The sequence below is a fragment of the Solea solea genome, chromosome 1 (genome assembly GCF_958295425.1).
Source record: "Solea solea chromosome 1, fSolSol10.1, whole genome shotgun sequence".
NCBI lineage: Eukaryota > Metazoa > Chordata > Actinopteri > Pleuronectiformes > Soleidae > Solea > Solea solea.
This window is the reverse complement of record NC_081134.1, coordinates 36457684-36474754: the sequence shown is the minus strand read 5'-3', so window position 1 is coordinate 36474754 and position 17071 is coordinate 36457684. Positions and strand designations below refer to the sequence as shown.

The following is a 17071-nucleotide window of genomic DNA, read 5'->3' as shown; positions in this document are numbered from 1 at the left end:
TTTAAGATTCACCATTTCTAATAATATTAGAAATAGGAAATACGGGGGACAGAGTTACAGCCCGTCCGGAGCAAGCCGTATTCAAAACCGAGCGCACACTCTACAGAGGGAGGAGCGAATCCTGCTCTTGAACCAATCCGCATCGTACATGAAGGTTGAAGTAGCAGCTGATTGGCTGAAACACCTGCTAATCAAACATGAGTGGATTTGATGTAAATACACTTCCTCATCGCTGTTTCAGTCCACTGTTGCTTCTTAGGGAGCGAAAAGAAAATTTAAGTTTTATTTTCACAGTTGTTCTCATGTTTTTCCATCTGACGTTACTACTTTAAATCTAAAAGTGAAATGCAAATGATAAGGTAAGGACTACATTTTATATAGCTTACATTTAAATTGTGTATGAGCTGTTCAAACAAATGTACATATAATTCGAGTAAATATAAGTTTGATTACTGAATATGATTTTTATTGTTGGAATAGTGTGTTTTTATGTTTGTTTTTTTGCTGCTGTTGTGTTGCGTAAACGCACATATTTATTTTAGTTTTTTCCTGTAAGTCTGCCTCGTCCTACGTGTGTGTGTTGTTTTTTTTCTGGTTACGACATTAAAAAGGTGATTTCTCAACATCGTAGAAGTTTTTTCCGGACACCTTGGTCCTCTGACGCAAGGCTTGATGGGAAAACTGCGCTCATCACCGGGGCAAACACTGGCATCGGCAAAGAAACAGCCATCGACCTGGCGAAAAGAGGTGAAAACACCAGAGAAATGTGTTTCAGAACCACGGTATCTCTAAAAAAATATGACACAAACTCACATGAGTTTTTGCCTCGTCATGATGACTGTTGCTGCTGTATTACCAAACAGACAGAATATTAATGAGGGCATACAGTTCAATATTAAAATTGGGGTCTGCCATTTTGTACAGCACTATGTGGGTTTCTATCAGTATGCTTTACAATAAATATAATTCTATTATTGATGCAAAACAAATGATTTTCCGCACAGTTTAATGTTTATGATATACATACAGTATTAGGGATGCTCGATATTATAGGTATCAGTAGATATTGGCTTTAAAATGTATTATCAGATGTCGGCAAACATTGACAAATAACTACAACAGTTGGCTAAATAGGCTGCTACCTCGTTGACTTATTTTCTGGTAATTATATTATTTGTTTATATATTATTTGCTTAATGAAGAAATCTAAATCTGTGTGAGTATTATTTTAATTTCACTACAGAAGAGACTAAATCAGTTGGTATCAGTTATCGGATAACGACAAAAAGTCTAATATCATGCATCCCTATCTCTATACACTATATACATAAGTTAGTAATGGACACATTTTGTCACGAGAGGGTGCTCTCCACTTTAGTTTATATGGCACTTTCTGACTGATGCATTCTATCCATCTGTCTATCTTCTACCGCTTTATCCTCCACATGAGGGTTGCGAGAAGGGTGCCAATCCTAGCTCGCTTAGGGCGAAGTGTGGGGTATGATCACAGGGCCACATGGAAACAAACAACCATGCAGTCTCTCGTTGCCTAATCCCCAAATCTCCCATGTTTTTGGACTATGGGAGGCCCTTGTTCTGACTAATTAGTGCTAGAGTGCTAACTACTGATGCATTCTACTACTGTTTATTTTTTTTTACTGTGTAGGCTCGAAGATCATCATTGCATGCAGGGACATGGAGAAAGCAGAAGCCGCCGTAAAAGAGATCATTGATAAATCGGGAAACCAAAATATTAGTTGTAAGAAACTGGATTTGGCAGATACAAAGTCGATCAGAGAGTTCGCTGAAGGCATCAATAAAGGTATGAGGAGAACCAAAAAAACATTGTGTAGAAGATGAATGGAAAAAAAAAAGTCTATACTTGACATTTTTCTTTTTAAAGATGAGCCAAAACTCAACCTCCTGATCAACAACGCTGGTGTGATGAGTTGTCCTTATGGGAAAACAACAGATGGATTTGAGATGCAGATCGGTGTCAATCACATGGGTAAATATAAACCTTGTTATATCAGATGTGACGACTCATTCTATCTGTGAGTCACGTCACTAAAGTGAGCTTTCGTTTCCCCACATTTTATTGTTATACATAGAAAATGAGCTGCAGGAAAAATTTGGGAGCTGGTCTATAATCAAATGTTGCAGTGTGTTTAAATTTAGCAACATTTATTATGTCAAGTTGCACGTTTGGAGTGTGTTGGAGGAACTATGTAACCTACAGTTATCATCAAAAGACAAAAGATGTGCAGTCGGTCCACTGTGGGCTACTGTAAAATCATGTTAACTGACCCAGATAAACAGCTCGGTGTGAAGAATTCTGCCAATTCGAAATAATATCACAGTGGACCTTTTAAAGAGCAGGTCCTGTATGACAACAATGAGCTCTTTGTACAATCTAATCAGGTTTAGCACATACAAGCAGATCCTCTGTGTGAGAAATGATGAAAAACACGCTTTGTTTAATCGTTTTGATCACGTGTTACAGTCCACGTTTTTTATTCTACGACCGGTACTCCTATAAATGTTGTTTTGTATAAAGCTGTTAACAATATTTTACAACAGCATAATGTCACTGTGAGACATTATGACTTCCTGTTTCATGCGGACGAAGGTCTCAAATGGCACTCTCCGCTGGCGGTTACATTTAAACCTTTTTAAAATTTCTCTTCCAAAACATCGTAACCCCCCTTTTTTTTTTCTCCAGGTCACTTCCTGTTGACACATTTGTTGCTCGACCTGATTAAAAGATCGGCTCCGGCCAGGATTGTCACCGTGTCGTCCATGGCTCACTCCTGGGGCGTAATTAATCTGGACGACATCAATAGCGAGAAGAGTTACAGCAAGATGACAGCCTATTCTCAGAGCAAGTTGGCCAACATCCTCTTCACACGCTCCCTGGCAAAACGACTGGAGGGTGAGAAATGTAGCTTTAGCTCTGTAATTTTCCCTTTATTCGAAAGCACTTTTCACACAGATACAGTGCACATAGATTCATATGGTATGGAAACAACGTTTATCAATCAAAAAATCAAAAAACTTGAAGAATGAATGTGTGAAGAGGTAAAAAGAGGAAAAAAAATTGTAAATTAACATTAACAAATTATATGTCTCAGATGTAGGACCTAAGATTTTTAGCTATAGTTTATGGTTATGGCAGACAGTACTAAGTGCAAATCTGAGTGCCTCCAGTCTGTCTGCTCCAGTTTCATGGTATTGTTGAAATTTTATTTCATGCTATAGCAGCACATTTAGTGCTTTGTTTCACTCTAACACTCTATTTAAATAAAGTCAGATCTGATCTCATGTGATCACAGGAGATGCAATTTTTTTTTGCAGATCACTTATGCTCACCACCACTCACCATTCTTCTCTGTGGTAGTCAAACAAAATGTGCTAAGTCTGGTATTTTCTGTTTTCTATGTACTGTTTTATTTTATGATTCAGTGTAATTTGAATCAGGTTTACGTTCTTCTTCCAGGCACAGGAGTGACAGCGTACTCTCTCCACCCCGGCGTTGTCCAGACAGATCTGTGGCGTCACATGAGCGCCCCTCAGCTGTTTGCCATGAAGATGGTCAGTCCGTTCACTAAAGACTCCGTTCAGGGAGCTCAGACCACCATTTACTGTGCGGTGGAGCCGTCACTGGAGAAAGAGAGTGGTGGATACTACAGGTACTACATCATATACATACATATATATATATATATACACACACACACAAGAATAGTATTAATCAAACTGGTTTCTGGTTTCCATATAACAAAGAAATAGTTCAAACTGAATGATTTTTGGTTTTGGTTTTGTTTCAGATAATAATCAAAAGATTATTCAGTTATGAAAATAATTGACAGTTGCTCTGGTTTTCCAGTTCTTTATTCTTTAAACCACTCTGGATTGAAATACCAGTGTTGGGAATGCTGAGTCAGCAAATCTCATCCAATTAGTTCCTCTTACCCCCCTTACTCCTCTCATGCTTCAGATCAATGGTAGATCAGGGCTCTATTCATTTTCAATGGAAAACATTGACAGATAAATGTAGATCATCGTTAAGAATCTCAAACAATATGAATAAATAAGCAGAAAAAATAGAATGTTAGCGGGAATGAGCCGAATGTTTTGATGTATGAGTTGGATGAAAATGTAGGAGAAGATAATATTTTATTATAGATAATTATAGCTGTACCCGGTAGTTGGCAACTAATTTAGTTACCAACAGGTGCCAGTGCCAATTGTGCAGAAGTGGTTCTCGTCATGGAGCTGAATAACATGTTTTTATGGAGTGAGTCACCTCGCTTTTTTTTTTAGTGCACATTCAAATGCAAAGCATGTTGAAAGTTTTTAGTAGAGTAGATGGCGACCAAAACACTATCAGAGACTGGGAAATAATTTTGGGAATTGCTGTTAAGAGTTTCCTCCATTTTATCTCCACCAACAGCGACTGTGCTCCTGCCAGCTGCTCGGCGGCAGGAAAAGACGACAAGGTGGCGGAGAAGTTGTGGGAGCTGAGCTGTCGTTTGCTCTCCATCACACCAGAATGAGGCTGAAATGGCGGAGGTGGAGGGTTACGCTCCGATGAATTCTTATTCCACTAATAAAACTGTTTCACACGTGTTTTCTAACAGTCCCTGTTTGCATTTGTTTACTAACGTACCATACTACAATGATGCACTTTTTATAAGTTGGGAAAATAAATCACTCATGTTTACATTCCTGAATCACAGAGTCGACCGTACTCTCAAATACTGTCATAACCACTTCAATAATGGTTTCATAGTGAACATTAAAAAGTTTTGTTACAAGTCAGGCTGCTGTATTTTGGTACATGTGCTATATTTTTTGTCAATAAACTTTGTTACACTCCATCATTTTGTGCCTGTATTTCCTTGTGTGTGTTATTATATGCGGTGTTTTTTTGGCCAACTACATACGGAAAAAAGTAAACAACCACTGTTATTATTATTTTATCAAGGTTTGTCTTATCGTGTAAAGGGATTTTTCTTTTATTACATCTGCCCTTGGTGACACAGTCATAAACTTGATTTCTGTGCAACTGCAGTGGATTGATAAAGGTTATAAATCAAAGGTTACACTGCCACACACTTTGGGGATTTTACAGCAGGTAACTTGAGTTCTGCAGAAAATTATAAAAGACATGCCAAGACATATTAACAATGTGATTCTGTTTAGTTTGATTTTACTTGACAATAAAGTTTAGGTTGATACAAAAACATCATGTTTGCACAAAATGTCCAACGGCAACTTTCTTTAAATCTGAAATACTGGTTTAATCTTGTCATTATGATGTAACAATCTGAACGCAGTAACATTGATGGACAAATGACACTATTGTACATAGATTCCCTAAAAGTTGATAGGCCTTGAACTTATTTTCCAAAACCTGAAACATGATCATGTACCACATGCCAAAAGTAAACAGTCATTGTGTTTTCTGGCATTATTATAAGACACAAGCAAGTACAGACACCCTAGTTTTAAAAAAGCTAAATAATAACTCGACATTGTATATTTCAGACACAAAACTTTATTTTTGTAAGGTGCCATCATGATATTACATAATCAGCTTTTTAAGTGCAGGTAACTCAGTTTTAAACAATGACAATTCACTGCCTAACCATCCACTCAATTATAATATCAATGACCACTTGTGTCATATGAAAAAGCATAAACAATTGTATTTTGATTAATATTTCTTTTAGTTTAAATGTATATAATTCTGGTGTGCCAAATAAAAGCCTTTGGTGGGCCAACTATGGCCCTCGAGCCCCACTTTTGTCAGCCCTGTATCTAGTATGACACACTGGAGTGTTTACTATGACACAACACAACACTAGTTCTTTGGAAAAGTATCTTTACTGGCATCTTGCAACTGCGACATGATTAGATCACTGACTCACAGGAAGCACTAAGGACAAATAAAGTTGCCACTTTCCAATGAAATAATTTGATTTACCCTTTTTTTATACCATATTTCACTCTTTGATTTTACTCACTTTTATTTCTCTCTTAGAACTCAACCGTTCATATATTCATTTGAACTCTTAACTGTTTTCTCATTTGCGGGTTGGTGAGCAAGCGTTTCTTCATTTCCTTTTTGTGTGTGAGTGTGTTTCCTATTGCCTAATGGCCTGCGTAAATGAATGTGTTTGTGGTGTGTGTGCATGGAGGAAACTATAGACAAAAGAGTTTTGCTCCTGTGTGAAAGTCGGAGAAAGCAGTTAATTGATTTTTTTTTAAACCACAAACATCAGTTAAACAGAGAAACATCTCACACACCTGAGGGGAAAATATGTAAATGATGGGTTTGGTCAAATATCGGAGACAAATACATGACAAAATGTAATTATTTTGTCAGTAAAGTTCTATATGAATAATGATTTACATATGTACATTATGGATATTACTGCATGTTTTAGTTTAGTTTTATTTGTTTTGCACAATTTAAAATATACACAAAAATATATGGGCTTGTTTGAAGCCTCCACCTAAACAAACATTTTTTTTAAAAATCACAATATTATGCAGAACATAGGATTAGTTCCATATATATACACATACATACCTCAGAAAGCCATAAAGCTGGGATAAGCCATTCCATAGTTTAATACCCCACATCTTATAGAAAATTGGCTCTACTAGTGAGAGCTTTCTTCCAAAATTGAATAAGAATGGCGATAAATGTTTCTTAAAATTTGTCTTGACCTGCTCACAAATATTCCCTTCACTATAAATAAAATCTGATGTCTGATAAATGTTAATGTCATAAATAGTAAGGATCTAGAGGGAATAGAGGAGCAGCTGAGATGTAAAGATGAGCTGCTTATAGTGTAGACGTAAAGATTTGGACGAAAAGTCTTTGATTCAGCTGCTGTTTCGCTTCTACCTTGACCTGAGATTATCTAATCAAAACAGACAATTAACATAGTAAAAAATTAGGGCTATTTCTTGACGTGAAGCTGCGAGTGGATGTTAAGGTTGCTTTAAGAGGAAATCATGTGTGGTACTATTTCCCAGTAGGAAGATTTTAAAATTAAAGCCCTTGATTGTTTGATGGTTGTGTTATAACTGCGATAAGCTGCAATGAAACAAGACCTACAATTGTTGTATAACATATTCTCATCAAACCCGGTCTAATCATTCGCAAGGCACCATAAATGTGTGTGTGCACTGAGGTCCTTCATCTCCATGGCCACGTAAACAATCCATCATTAATGTTTGATAAGGTCAAGAGGCTGAGTATAAGAGTCCGCCGCGGGTCCGGCACTGATAGCATCAGTAGGAGAAAAGACGAGCGGTATGGATGTGTAAGGATGATATGGTGCGTGACTAAACGGCACTAATTGAACAAATGCAACAGAACATTAACCACATTCACTGCTGGATGTGGTGAAGTCTGGGAGGAAGAGTGATAGTGCCGATGATGGTGCAGTAAAGATTTTTGATTTTTTTTTTTTTCTCTCACATAGTGATGTACAGTGAGGATGGAGGAACCTGAAGACAGTATCGCAGTGGTGGGGATTGGGTGCAATTTTCCTGGGGGTAAGATATATAATATTTCATCATATTGGGAATTTACCCAAACTTTTTGTTAATATTTATGTGTGCACATTTCAAATAACATGCATAAAACTAAGTTGGAATTGAAAAACTAAACCTCTCTTGGAAATAATTCATTTACTAATTCGGTTATGGTTATAAATGACTGGCTAAATTATGCCCAAATTTGCACTTTGTCACAATTTAAATTGTGATTTGGGTCACTAGAGTTTGACAACCTAAAAAAATAAAGTTTGGGAAAGAATAATCTAATAAGAAGTGATGTTTCCAAACAGGAGAAGGGCTGGATAATTACTGGAATGTTCTACTGGAGGGAAGAAACTGTTCTGAGAAGATTCCCAAAGAGAGATTTGACGTAGCCAGTTGGTATGATCCAGACGACAACAAGGCGGGTAAATCTCGCACCGCCAAGGCTGCGCTCATTGACGGGTACGTCATATAAACTATTTATATACTATTTAATAAACTATTTACATTCAAACTCCTGTCACTGAGTTCAAGTCATTATACTAATTCCAGCCTCAGTTTGTCAGATAATCTGAGTCAATAAACCATGACTGTACCGGTACTTATTACTGTGCAACATAGATGTCCACTGTGCTTCTGAGTATAACTGATTTATTTACTTTGCATTTAATCTGCACCTTACTTCTATAGTACACTTAGTGCACACTAAGTAGTGAATCTCGCTTGGTAGAAGCTGTAATGAAAGCAATTCCTCCAGTAATTAATAAAGTATTTGTAAATCTGACTCTAAAAGCATTTTTCTCAGCCATTTAAATTGATTGAGTGCTTCTGATCAATCGTTTCCAGGTTTAATGAATTTGATCACAAGTTGTTTGGCATCAGTGACAGTGAAGTGGAACAAATGGATCCTCAGCAAAAGCAGCTCCTCCAGTGCGTTTACAGAGCTTTAGAGAATGCTGGACTTCCTATGGAGAAGGCCAGTGGCACCAGGACAGGAGTCTTCTTTGGTAAGTCTTGACTATTTTGTAAAATACATAGTCAAATTCGCTGATTTTGTACATAGATATGGCGATTGAAAACCTAATTATTCCTAATATATTCATATGTATGCAGGCCTAATGAACCGTGATTATGAAACAAATGCTGCACATGTCCACCCAAGTGTGATCAACCACTGGACTGGAACAGGACTTGCCATGAGTATCGCAGCAAACAGAGTTTCATACACCTTCAACTTTACTGGGCCATCGCTGACCATAGACAGTGCCTGTTCATCCTCCCTGGTGGCTCTCCACCTCGCTTGTCAAGCCATTAAACAAGGTTACTAACTTTTTTTTTTTTAAACACTTATGATACTATATTTATTGAAAAATGTGTGCCTCTTCAACTAAAGCACACACTATAGTGCAAGTTTAAAAGAAAAAAAAAACAAAGACAGAGCTCTGTGAATTTTATTACCAGGTTAAAATTCTGTGTTGTCTTATCAGGAGATTGTGACATGGCTGTTTGTGGAGGCGTCACCTGTATCTTCGAGCCAAGAGTGTTTGTTGCCCTCAGCAAAGCCAAGATGATTTCACCTGACGGGACCAGCAAAGCTTTCTCCAACAGAGCAGATGGCTATGGTAGAGGAGAAGGCTGTGGAATTGTTCTCCTGAAGCCACTGAAAAAGGTCAGGGGAATAAAATAACGAATAACTGCTTGGCTACGACTAAGCATTGTGTTTGTTTTAAAGATTAAACATAATTTTATTCTACTCTCATAGTTTAATTTTTGTCTTTATGTTGTTTAACAGGCAATACAAGACCATGACCATATCTGGGGTATCATCAGCAAAACAGCGGTCAACCAAGATGGACACTCGGTCACTCCAATCACCAAACCCTCCATGACCCAACAAGAGGAGCTGCTGCGAAGAATCTACTCCGAGTCTGATCTCGCAGATGTCCACTACATAGAAGCACATGGGACTGGAACACCGGTCGGGGACCCAACAGAGGCAGGAAGCATCGCAAATGCCATCGCCAAAGCCAAACCTCCTGGTTCAAAGACACTGCGGATTGGTTCTGTGAAGAGCAACATTGGACACACAGAATCGGCAGCTGGAGTGGCTGGACTCATTAAGGTTCTTCTAATGATGAATCATGAGACCATTGTTCCCTCCGTGTTCTACTCTGAAGAAACTGCAAGTGTAGATGCCAAAGCTTTGAACCTCAAGTTTCCTAAAGAGGTGGAAAAGTGGGAAGCCTCTGGTGCAAGAATTGCAGGGGTGAACAACTTTGGCTTTGGGGGTACAAATGCACATGCTATTGTCAAACAGTATAAGCAGTCACCCATTAGGCACCAGAATGTCAGGACACAACCAAAGTACTTTGTCATATCTGCAAATTCAAACAAATCACTCTCTCTCATGATGGAGGATACCGTTAAACAGCTGGAGGCAGATAGTCAAGTTGATCTAAACTCACTTCTGTACACATCAGCTTGCAGAAGAAGCCACCTGAAACATAAATACAGAAAGGCCATTGTGGTATCATCTGTAGTTGACCTTAAAGAGAAGCTATGTGCTGCTGTTGGCAAAAATATCAGCGCATGCTCCTCAGATCCAAGGTTAGTGTTTGTCTTTTGTGGAAATGGTGTCACTTACCATGGCATGTGCAAGCAGATGCTAAAACACGAGCCTATATTCAGACAAAAGATCATGGAAATTGCACAACTTTTTAAAAGGCTGAGTACCCTGAACATCCTGGAAACACTCGAGAGGGAGTTTGAGAGCAATGACTTCAAAAACCCAGATGTTGTCCAGCCATTACTCTTTGCTATCCAGGTTGGCATTAGCACCCTACTCAGGCATTGGGGTGTCAAGCCAGATGCAATACTTGGACACTCTGTGGGCGAGGTAGCAGCTGCTCACTGTTCTGGCCTCTTGTCCCTTGAAGATGCAGTAAACGTCATCTATTTCCGCAGCACACTCCAGAAGAAAGTCACTGGGGGTAAGATGCTTGTGATAAGCAACATGGCTGTAACGGAGGTAACTGCTCTCCTCCCTCATTACTCTGGTAGAGTTTCCCTTGCTGCTTTCAATAGTCCACAGTCCTGCACCCTATCAGGTGATGCAGATGCAATCATTAACATCCATAAGGAGCTAAGCACTACAGCCAGTGGTCAGCATCTTTTCCTCCGTGTGTTGGATGTCCCTGCTGCTTACCACAGCCACATGATGGATCCAATTCTATCTGAAATCAAGGACGTGATTGGCGTCCTGCAGATTAATGATCTTGAGACAGAGTTGATCTCAACGGTGACAGGCAAGGAATTCCAGCAGGGAGATTTTTGCACCGGTGAATACTGGGCTAGAAACATTCGTGAGCCAGTAGCATTTGAGCCAGCAGTGAGGTCAGCAACAAAAGGAAAGAAGAACACAGTCTTTGTAGAGATAGGACCACGAAGGGCACTACAGAGAAACATCATTGAATGTCTGGATAATAATAATAGCACAGCTGTCCTGGCCTCGGTGCAACCAGAGAAAGATCATGAAACAATTGTGTCTGTTGTTTCTAAGCTGTTTGAACTGGGAGTTCCGGTAGATTGGAACACCTTCTACAAAGGCTACGAGACCTTGCCACTGCCTTTCCCACGATACAAATTTGATACCTCAGATAGGGATGTTATCATCGGAGCAGCACAAAATAACAAGGCAAGTGATCATCCTGTGCTCTGTCAGACAGGAAGTGAGAGCAACATTTTTCGCTGTGACCTGTCATCAGACTCTTCTTTCTACCTGAAAGAGCACAAACATAATAACATACCCATCATCCCTGGTGCCTTCTATGCAGAGTTGGGTTTAGCCGCATTCATGGCCAGTTCCAAACCAAAAGTAGCACTCAACTCTGTGCAGCTTAATGTCAATTTCCACAATCCTTATGTTTTATCCCTGAATTCTCCTGAAGTGAAAGTGCAACTGGAACACCAAGAGAAAGAGGCAAGTTTCAAAGTATTCTCTTCGTCTGCATTGTATGCATCAGGCAAAGTTGTTTCTAAGAGAGAGAGGTTGTATGAGGAACAGTGCATTTCACTGAGCTCCATCTTCAAAAGGTGCAAATCTGTAGTGAGCTTTCAGGAGTTCTATGGGTATCTGTCACAAGGGGGATTTCAGTATGGCGATGTCTTCAAGAACAAGGCAAATGTGCACTATGGGGAAGATCTCAGGGAGGCCTATGCAGTTGTTTCAGTTTCAGAGGAGCTGCAGCCTCAGCTACATGACTACTGCATTCATCCTGTTGTGTTGGACTATCTGATGCAGCTTCTTCCAGTTACAGTTGAGAACATTTTTGCTGGTAGGCCAGGTTTTCCTGCCCAAATAGGAAGTTTGACGGTGTTTGAACCCTTGCAAGATGAGATGATTGTCTACTTGAGAGCAATCGACGTGGGTACCAATCACTTTGAGGTGTGTGGCTGTTTTGCAGACAGAGAAGGCAGAGTGTTGGTTGAGGTTAAGCATGTGATTATCAAGTATCTTGGAAGTCACTCGCATGTGGTTGAGGAGTACTTCTACCATAATTCCTTCAGTGTACTCCGTGAAAGTATCACATCTGCTCCTCCCACAGCCTTGGTCTTTTGTGACCAAATAGGGATTGCTAATGGTCTGCAACAGCATTTAGACTCAAAATCTCAATACATTCCATACACACATGCAAAAGACATTTTGAGCCAGGGCTTCCCCTCTCTCTTGACACAACTCAAGATCAGAGATATCAAGAAACGCTTTAATGAAGTGTTGTTTTTGTGGGGCAAAGAAAATCTTTCTTCACTAACAGCTGATGCTGTGCTACAGAGTTTGGTGAACTGCTGTGAGATTTTCCGTCAAATCGTCCTTGAGCTCAAGCGAATTCACTTTCCACACTCTATTAGAGCAGTTACCTACCGTTCTTCTGATATCACAGTGGATCACATAAATCCAGGCTTTGCTCTCGCTGGTATGACCAGATCATTGGCTGCAGAGATACCAGAGCTTTCATTTCAGCTCATTGATCTAAACACCATTTCTGCTCAGGACATCACAGCTCTATCTAAGGTACTACAATCATATCCTTGCAGCAAGTACCCAGAGTTGGTGGTACAAAATGGTGAGGTTTTAAAACCCTCCATTGTCCGTACTCCTCCTGAGATCATAGACAGTTCTCAGGCCATTTTTTCCCCAACAAAGTCTGAACCTTGCATCTTCCAGACAGCTGATGCACATAGAATGAGTCAATTAAGTGCCATTCACATGAATGAGGGGGACCTGGCAATCACTGACAAATCAGTTGAAATACAACCCAGTACAATATGTGTTCATTCATCTGATTACTTCCCTGTCAGTGCTTCACATCTTAAATTTGGCCAGACCCTCTACTGGAACAAACACTCATTACAGAGCCACAAGCTGTTAGCTCTTGATTTCAGTGGTACTGTAACAGCAGTTGGAAAAGATGTCACTAAACTGAAAGTGGGAGACCACATTGCCTGCTGTTATCCTGTGGTGGCAGGCAGCAAGATCACAGTGCCAGAACATGTGTGCTACAGCACAAAACGATTCTCATTCCTTCAAAACACACCCTGTGTTTCCTACTTTGTGCTAGCATGGGAAATCCTACATCGAGCCTTGCCCAGAGCCAAACAAAATCTCGGAATCATATCCTGTGTCCCTGACTCTGCTTTAATGAAAGTCTTGGCTCTTACTGCCTACAAGTCTGGCTGGAATGTCGTTATTGGAGCACAATGTAATGCCAAACAAATGGATGCATTTGTTTTCTTGCCTCCATTTGATGAAGCCCTGGTTGAAAAACATTGGAATTTTCCAGGGGTGGAACATGTTGTTGTCATCTGCGAGTCTCAGACTCAAACTTCACTTGCTCAGGATTTGTTCCAAGGTATAAACGATAGCGTTCATGTGCAGACAATTCAGATGCCAGTCATTTTACAAAAGGGATCACTGAGTGCACAAAGGCCACATATTTATGAGTGGCTCAAGTCACTGAAGTTAAACAGGAAATTTGGTCTGACTAGCTTCACCTTTCAGAGTGTGGAATCTGATAACTTCAAGAGCAGTCATTTGCAGAAACCAGAATCATACTTCACCACAAAGAAACTGGCTGTTGTGGCTCTAGAAAAGGACGACAGTGACACTCAGATTCCACTAATGCCAGCAAAAAAACAGCTTTTCCAAAAGAAAGCGGTGTACATTGTGGCAGGGGGTCTTTCTGGTCTAGGCTTTGAAACTGTCAAGTTCATCTCACAAAGAGGGGGTGAATATGTTGTCATACTCTCCAGGAGTAAGCCCACGTCGCATGTGCAGCAAGACATACACAACATAGAGAATCAGTGTGGAAATTGCATCACTAGCATGAGATGTGATGTATCAGACTCCAAACAGGTGCCCAAGGTTATCAGTGCCATAGGCCACAAGTTCTCTGGTTGTCCAATTAAAGGTGTCTTCCACAGTGCAGTTGTCTTGCAAGATGGGCTGATTGAGACACTCGACAGATCTCTCTATGAGAAAGTTCTCACACCAAAAGTAAAAGGTGCACTTAATCTGCACCACGCAACACAACACTGTCAGTTAGACTACTTTGTGTGTTATTCCTCCATCTCTGCTTTTCTGGGAAATGCATCACAAACCAACTACGCAGCAGCCAACACCTTCCTCGACATGTTCTGTCATTACAGGCGCAAACTTGGGCTGCCTGGACAGTCCATCAACTGGGGGGCCTTGAATGTCGGTCTTCTCTTGAACAAGGAGCATTTCCAGCGATTTCTGGAGGCAAAGGGGATGATGATTTTAGAAGTCCCTGAAATTCATAAAAGCTTGGAGCAATGCCTTGTCCTCAATAGGCCCCAACAGGCTGTTTGCAGGTTTAATTTCAGAAACATCAGGTACAATATCCTCTCCCAAAATGTGTCCTTGACCATGCGTCTGTCCGTGTTAGTTGAGGAAGCTTTCCAAAAATCAGAGAAAGAATCTCAAGCAAACCAAGCTGAATCTTTCTCGTCAAAAGACTACGTCATCTCTCTCCTTAGTGAAACCGTTGGCTTGGATGAGAGTGAGCTAAAAGACGAAACGCCTCTCTCCTCCTTAGGCATTGACTCCATGCAGGCCATGACTCTGCAGAATCGGATCTTCCTGGAAAGAGGTGTGAATATGCCTCTGGTGAAACTGCTGGACCCCAATGCCACGCTGTCAACAGTGGTAGATATACTGAGTGAAGGAGCTGAGGGTGAAAGGTTCAGTGATAATGCAGCAACTAATAGCTCAACTGAGGACACAGAGCATCTTTCAACTAGATTGTAAAAATGCTAAAGGCATATGTTGAGTTATGTAAACAACAAATGGCCAGAAGAAAAATGGCCATTGCAACACAATAACATTATTGTGTTAACAATACAAGTTCATATTGCTTTTTGACTGCTCTGTTTAATTTATTTTCATTGTACAATTTTGATTTGTTTTTTATTACCGTTTTGTGCAGTTTGCTTGAATGTGAGTTAAACATTAAATGAAAATGTAATATATGCAATTCTGTTAATAATTTATATCATGTACAGTCCTTTTGTAATATATCATGCAATTGTAATAAATGATCTTAATCTTTGAACCTCTTATGTTTATGTCTGTGGTGTTGTTTAGTCTGTATACTTGTGCCAGCAACGTACTATAATCATCAGCCTGTTTGATATTCACTCATCAATAATATAATCAGTGATGTCTTTGTTTTTTAGCTGTTTATTAGCTTAACTGGGCTAAATAAACCACCATAACCTCAATAATCCAGCATGGACATTTTTCTTTTGTCTGAGTACACTACCTGCACAGGGTGTAGTAGTCATTCGATTTATTTAAACTTTTGGACTCTAGAGCCAAGATACATTGCAAAAAATTAGGCAACTCTCTGACATCATAGCAAACTTCAATGCATATTTATCAAGTTTAAAAAAAAAATATGACAGCAAAGACTGCAGCACATTGCATGTGTCAATTTCTGTCAATGTAGTTTACATTGTTGATTTATTTACAGATATAAGAATATGCATGGAACACAATTTATTCATCATCAAGGGATCATGGGTACATCAAATATCAGCAGATATTACAACAAAATAATCTAAAAATAACAAATATACACCACAGTACAATTAAAGCAATTTAAAACATTTAAGGGTTAGATGTAAAACCTATTATAATAAGATGGGTATTAAAAGTGCAATGTATAGACATTTTAGCAATGTTACATACTTAAAATGGAAAGCAGAATGTGGCACAGCAATTTAAAGACCTGTGAATAAGCCAAGAAATCAGCAGGTAAAAAACATATTTATACATTCACAACACAATTATATTCATCTCTCATGGTGTCTGTAGATAGTTTATATTTTATTAAACTATCCATTATTCATTACAACAGTAGCCAAAGTGGCTGTTGTACTGTTTGGGTCCAGTATTCTAACCAAAGGCACATTGACTCCTGTTTCCTGGAAAAAGGAAATGTAGTAGTACAGGTGTAGCATAAGTAAGGTGTACCGAACGTCGAAAAAAAGTACAAAACGTAAACTGCGATTGTTTGAAAACCGTAATATGTATCAAAACGTTGATTTAGGTGAGAAAAGTCCCAAGTCTTGTGACCCGTTTAAACTTCCAACCACGTTTCTACGTTAAAGTATGACGACACAGTGATGCTCCAAAGTGGGCTTGGTCATCTCCTGCTTTCGACCGTGTCCCTACCACTTCAATGTAATTGTTTTGGCTGTTTTTTGCGATTTTTGTAGCCATGGTTACTCGAAAGTCTTAGAAAAGTGATAGCACACCATTCCCAATTAAACCGCACGTTTTGATATAACATTTGTGGGGGTTTTCTCAAAACTGCGGGAGGAGTAGCGCACCAAACTTTTGGCGGAAGAGGAATATCGAGCAGAACTAGATTGGCAATTCCGTGCCGAAATTTCGAGCATGCCTGCTGTTCTTGCTGCATATGTCGTCAGCTGCAGGACTTGTGGTGGTAAAGGATTAAAGGATTGAACCTTTAAAAGATGAAGTATTTAGACAGAGTGGTATTTTGGTGGAATCACCCTTTAAAAGAGAATAACTCATAAGCCCCTCCCATTCCTTGTCTCCCCCCTTCCAAAAATCTGTTTCTAACAACGGCATTATAAAATCTGAAAACGTGGATTCAACCGTTAAAAGTATTTAGACAAAGTGGTATTTTGGTGGAATCACCCTTCAAAACACCAAGTTTAGAGATACATTTTTTGGTTTGTGAGCGTCAGGAGGCTTTCAGCAACTCCCATCTCTAAATTTGTGAGAAACAGGCATGAATTGACAGAGAAATCACAGTTTTAAAATCCCCCTCGTCTTGATTTTTCCAAAACTCCAAAGCAGACTTTTAACATGGGAGTGAATGGAGGCTGTGACCAGAACTCTCTGCGCTTGTAGTAGTCATATGAAAATGACACACACAGGGTTAGATGACAACCATGGCAA

General features: G+C 39.5%; 2 protein-coding genes across 2 annotated transcripts; both read left to right on the top strand.

Annotated features, from left to right (window-relative positions):
- The first annotated feature begins 212 nt into the window (after window positions 1-212).
- Window positions 213-4880, top strand: rdh12l (retinol dehydrogenase 12, like). The gene is made up of 7 exons (XM_058622754.1): window positions 213-359; window positions 632-747; window positions 1667-1822; window positions 1904-2008; window positions 2723-2932; window positions 3497-3689; window positions 4454-4880. The coding sequence occupies exons 1-7, from the start codon at window positions 346-348 to the stop codon at window positions 4554-4556; spliced, it is 897 nt and encodes a 298-aa protein (XP_058478737.1). The 5' UTR covers window positions 213-345; the 3' UTR covers window positions 4557-4880.
- Window positions 4881-7324: 2444 nt separating this feature from the next.
- LOC131442679 (mycocerosic acid synthase-like) lies at window positions 7325-15277 on the top strand. Its single transcript, XM_058612453.1, has 7 exons — window positions 7325-7354; window positions 7503-7575; window positions 7869-8022; window positions 8407-8567; window positions 8674-8880; window positions 9048-9229; window positions 9353-15277. The coding sequence occupies exons 2-7, from the start codon at window positions 7518-7520 to the stop codon at window positions 14885-14887; spliced, it is 6297 nt and encodes a 2098-aa protein (XP_058468436.1). The 5' UTR covers window positions 7325-7354; window positions 7503-7517; the 3' UTR covers window positions 14888-15277.
- The last annotated feature ends 1794 nt before the right edge of the window (window positions 15278-17071 follow it).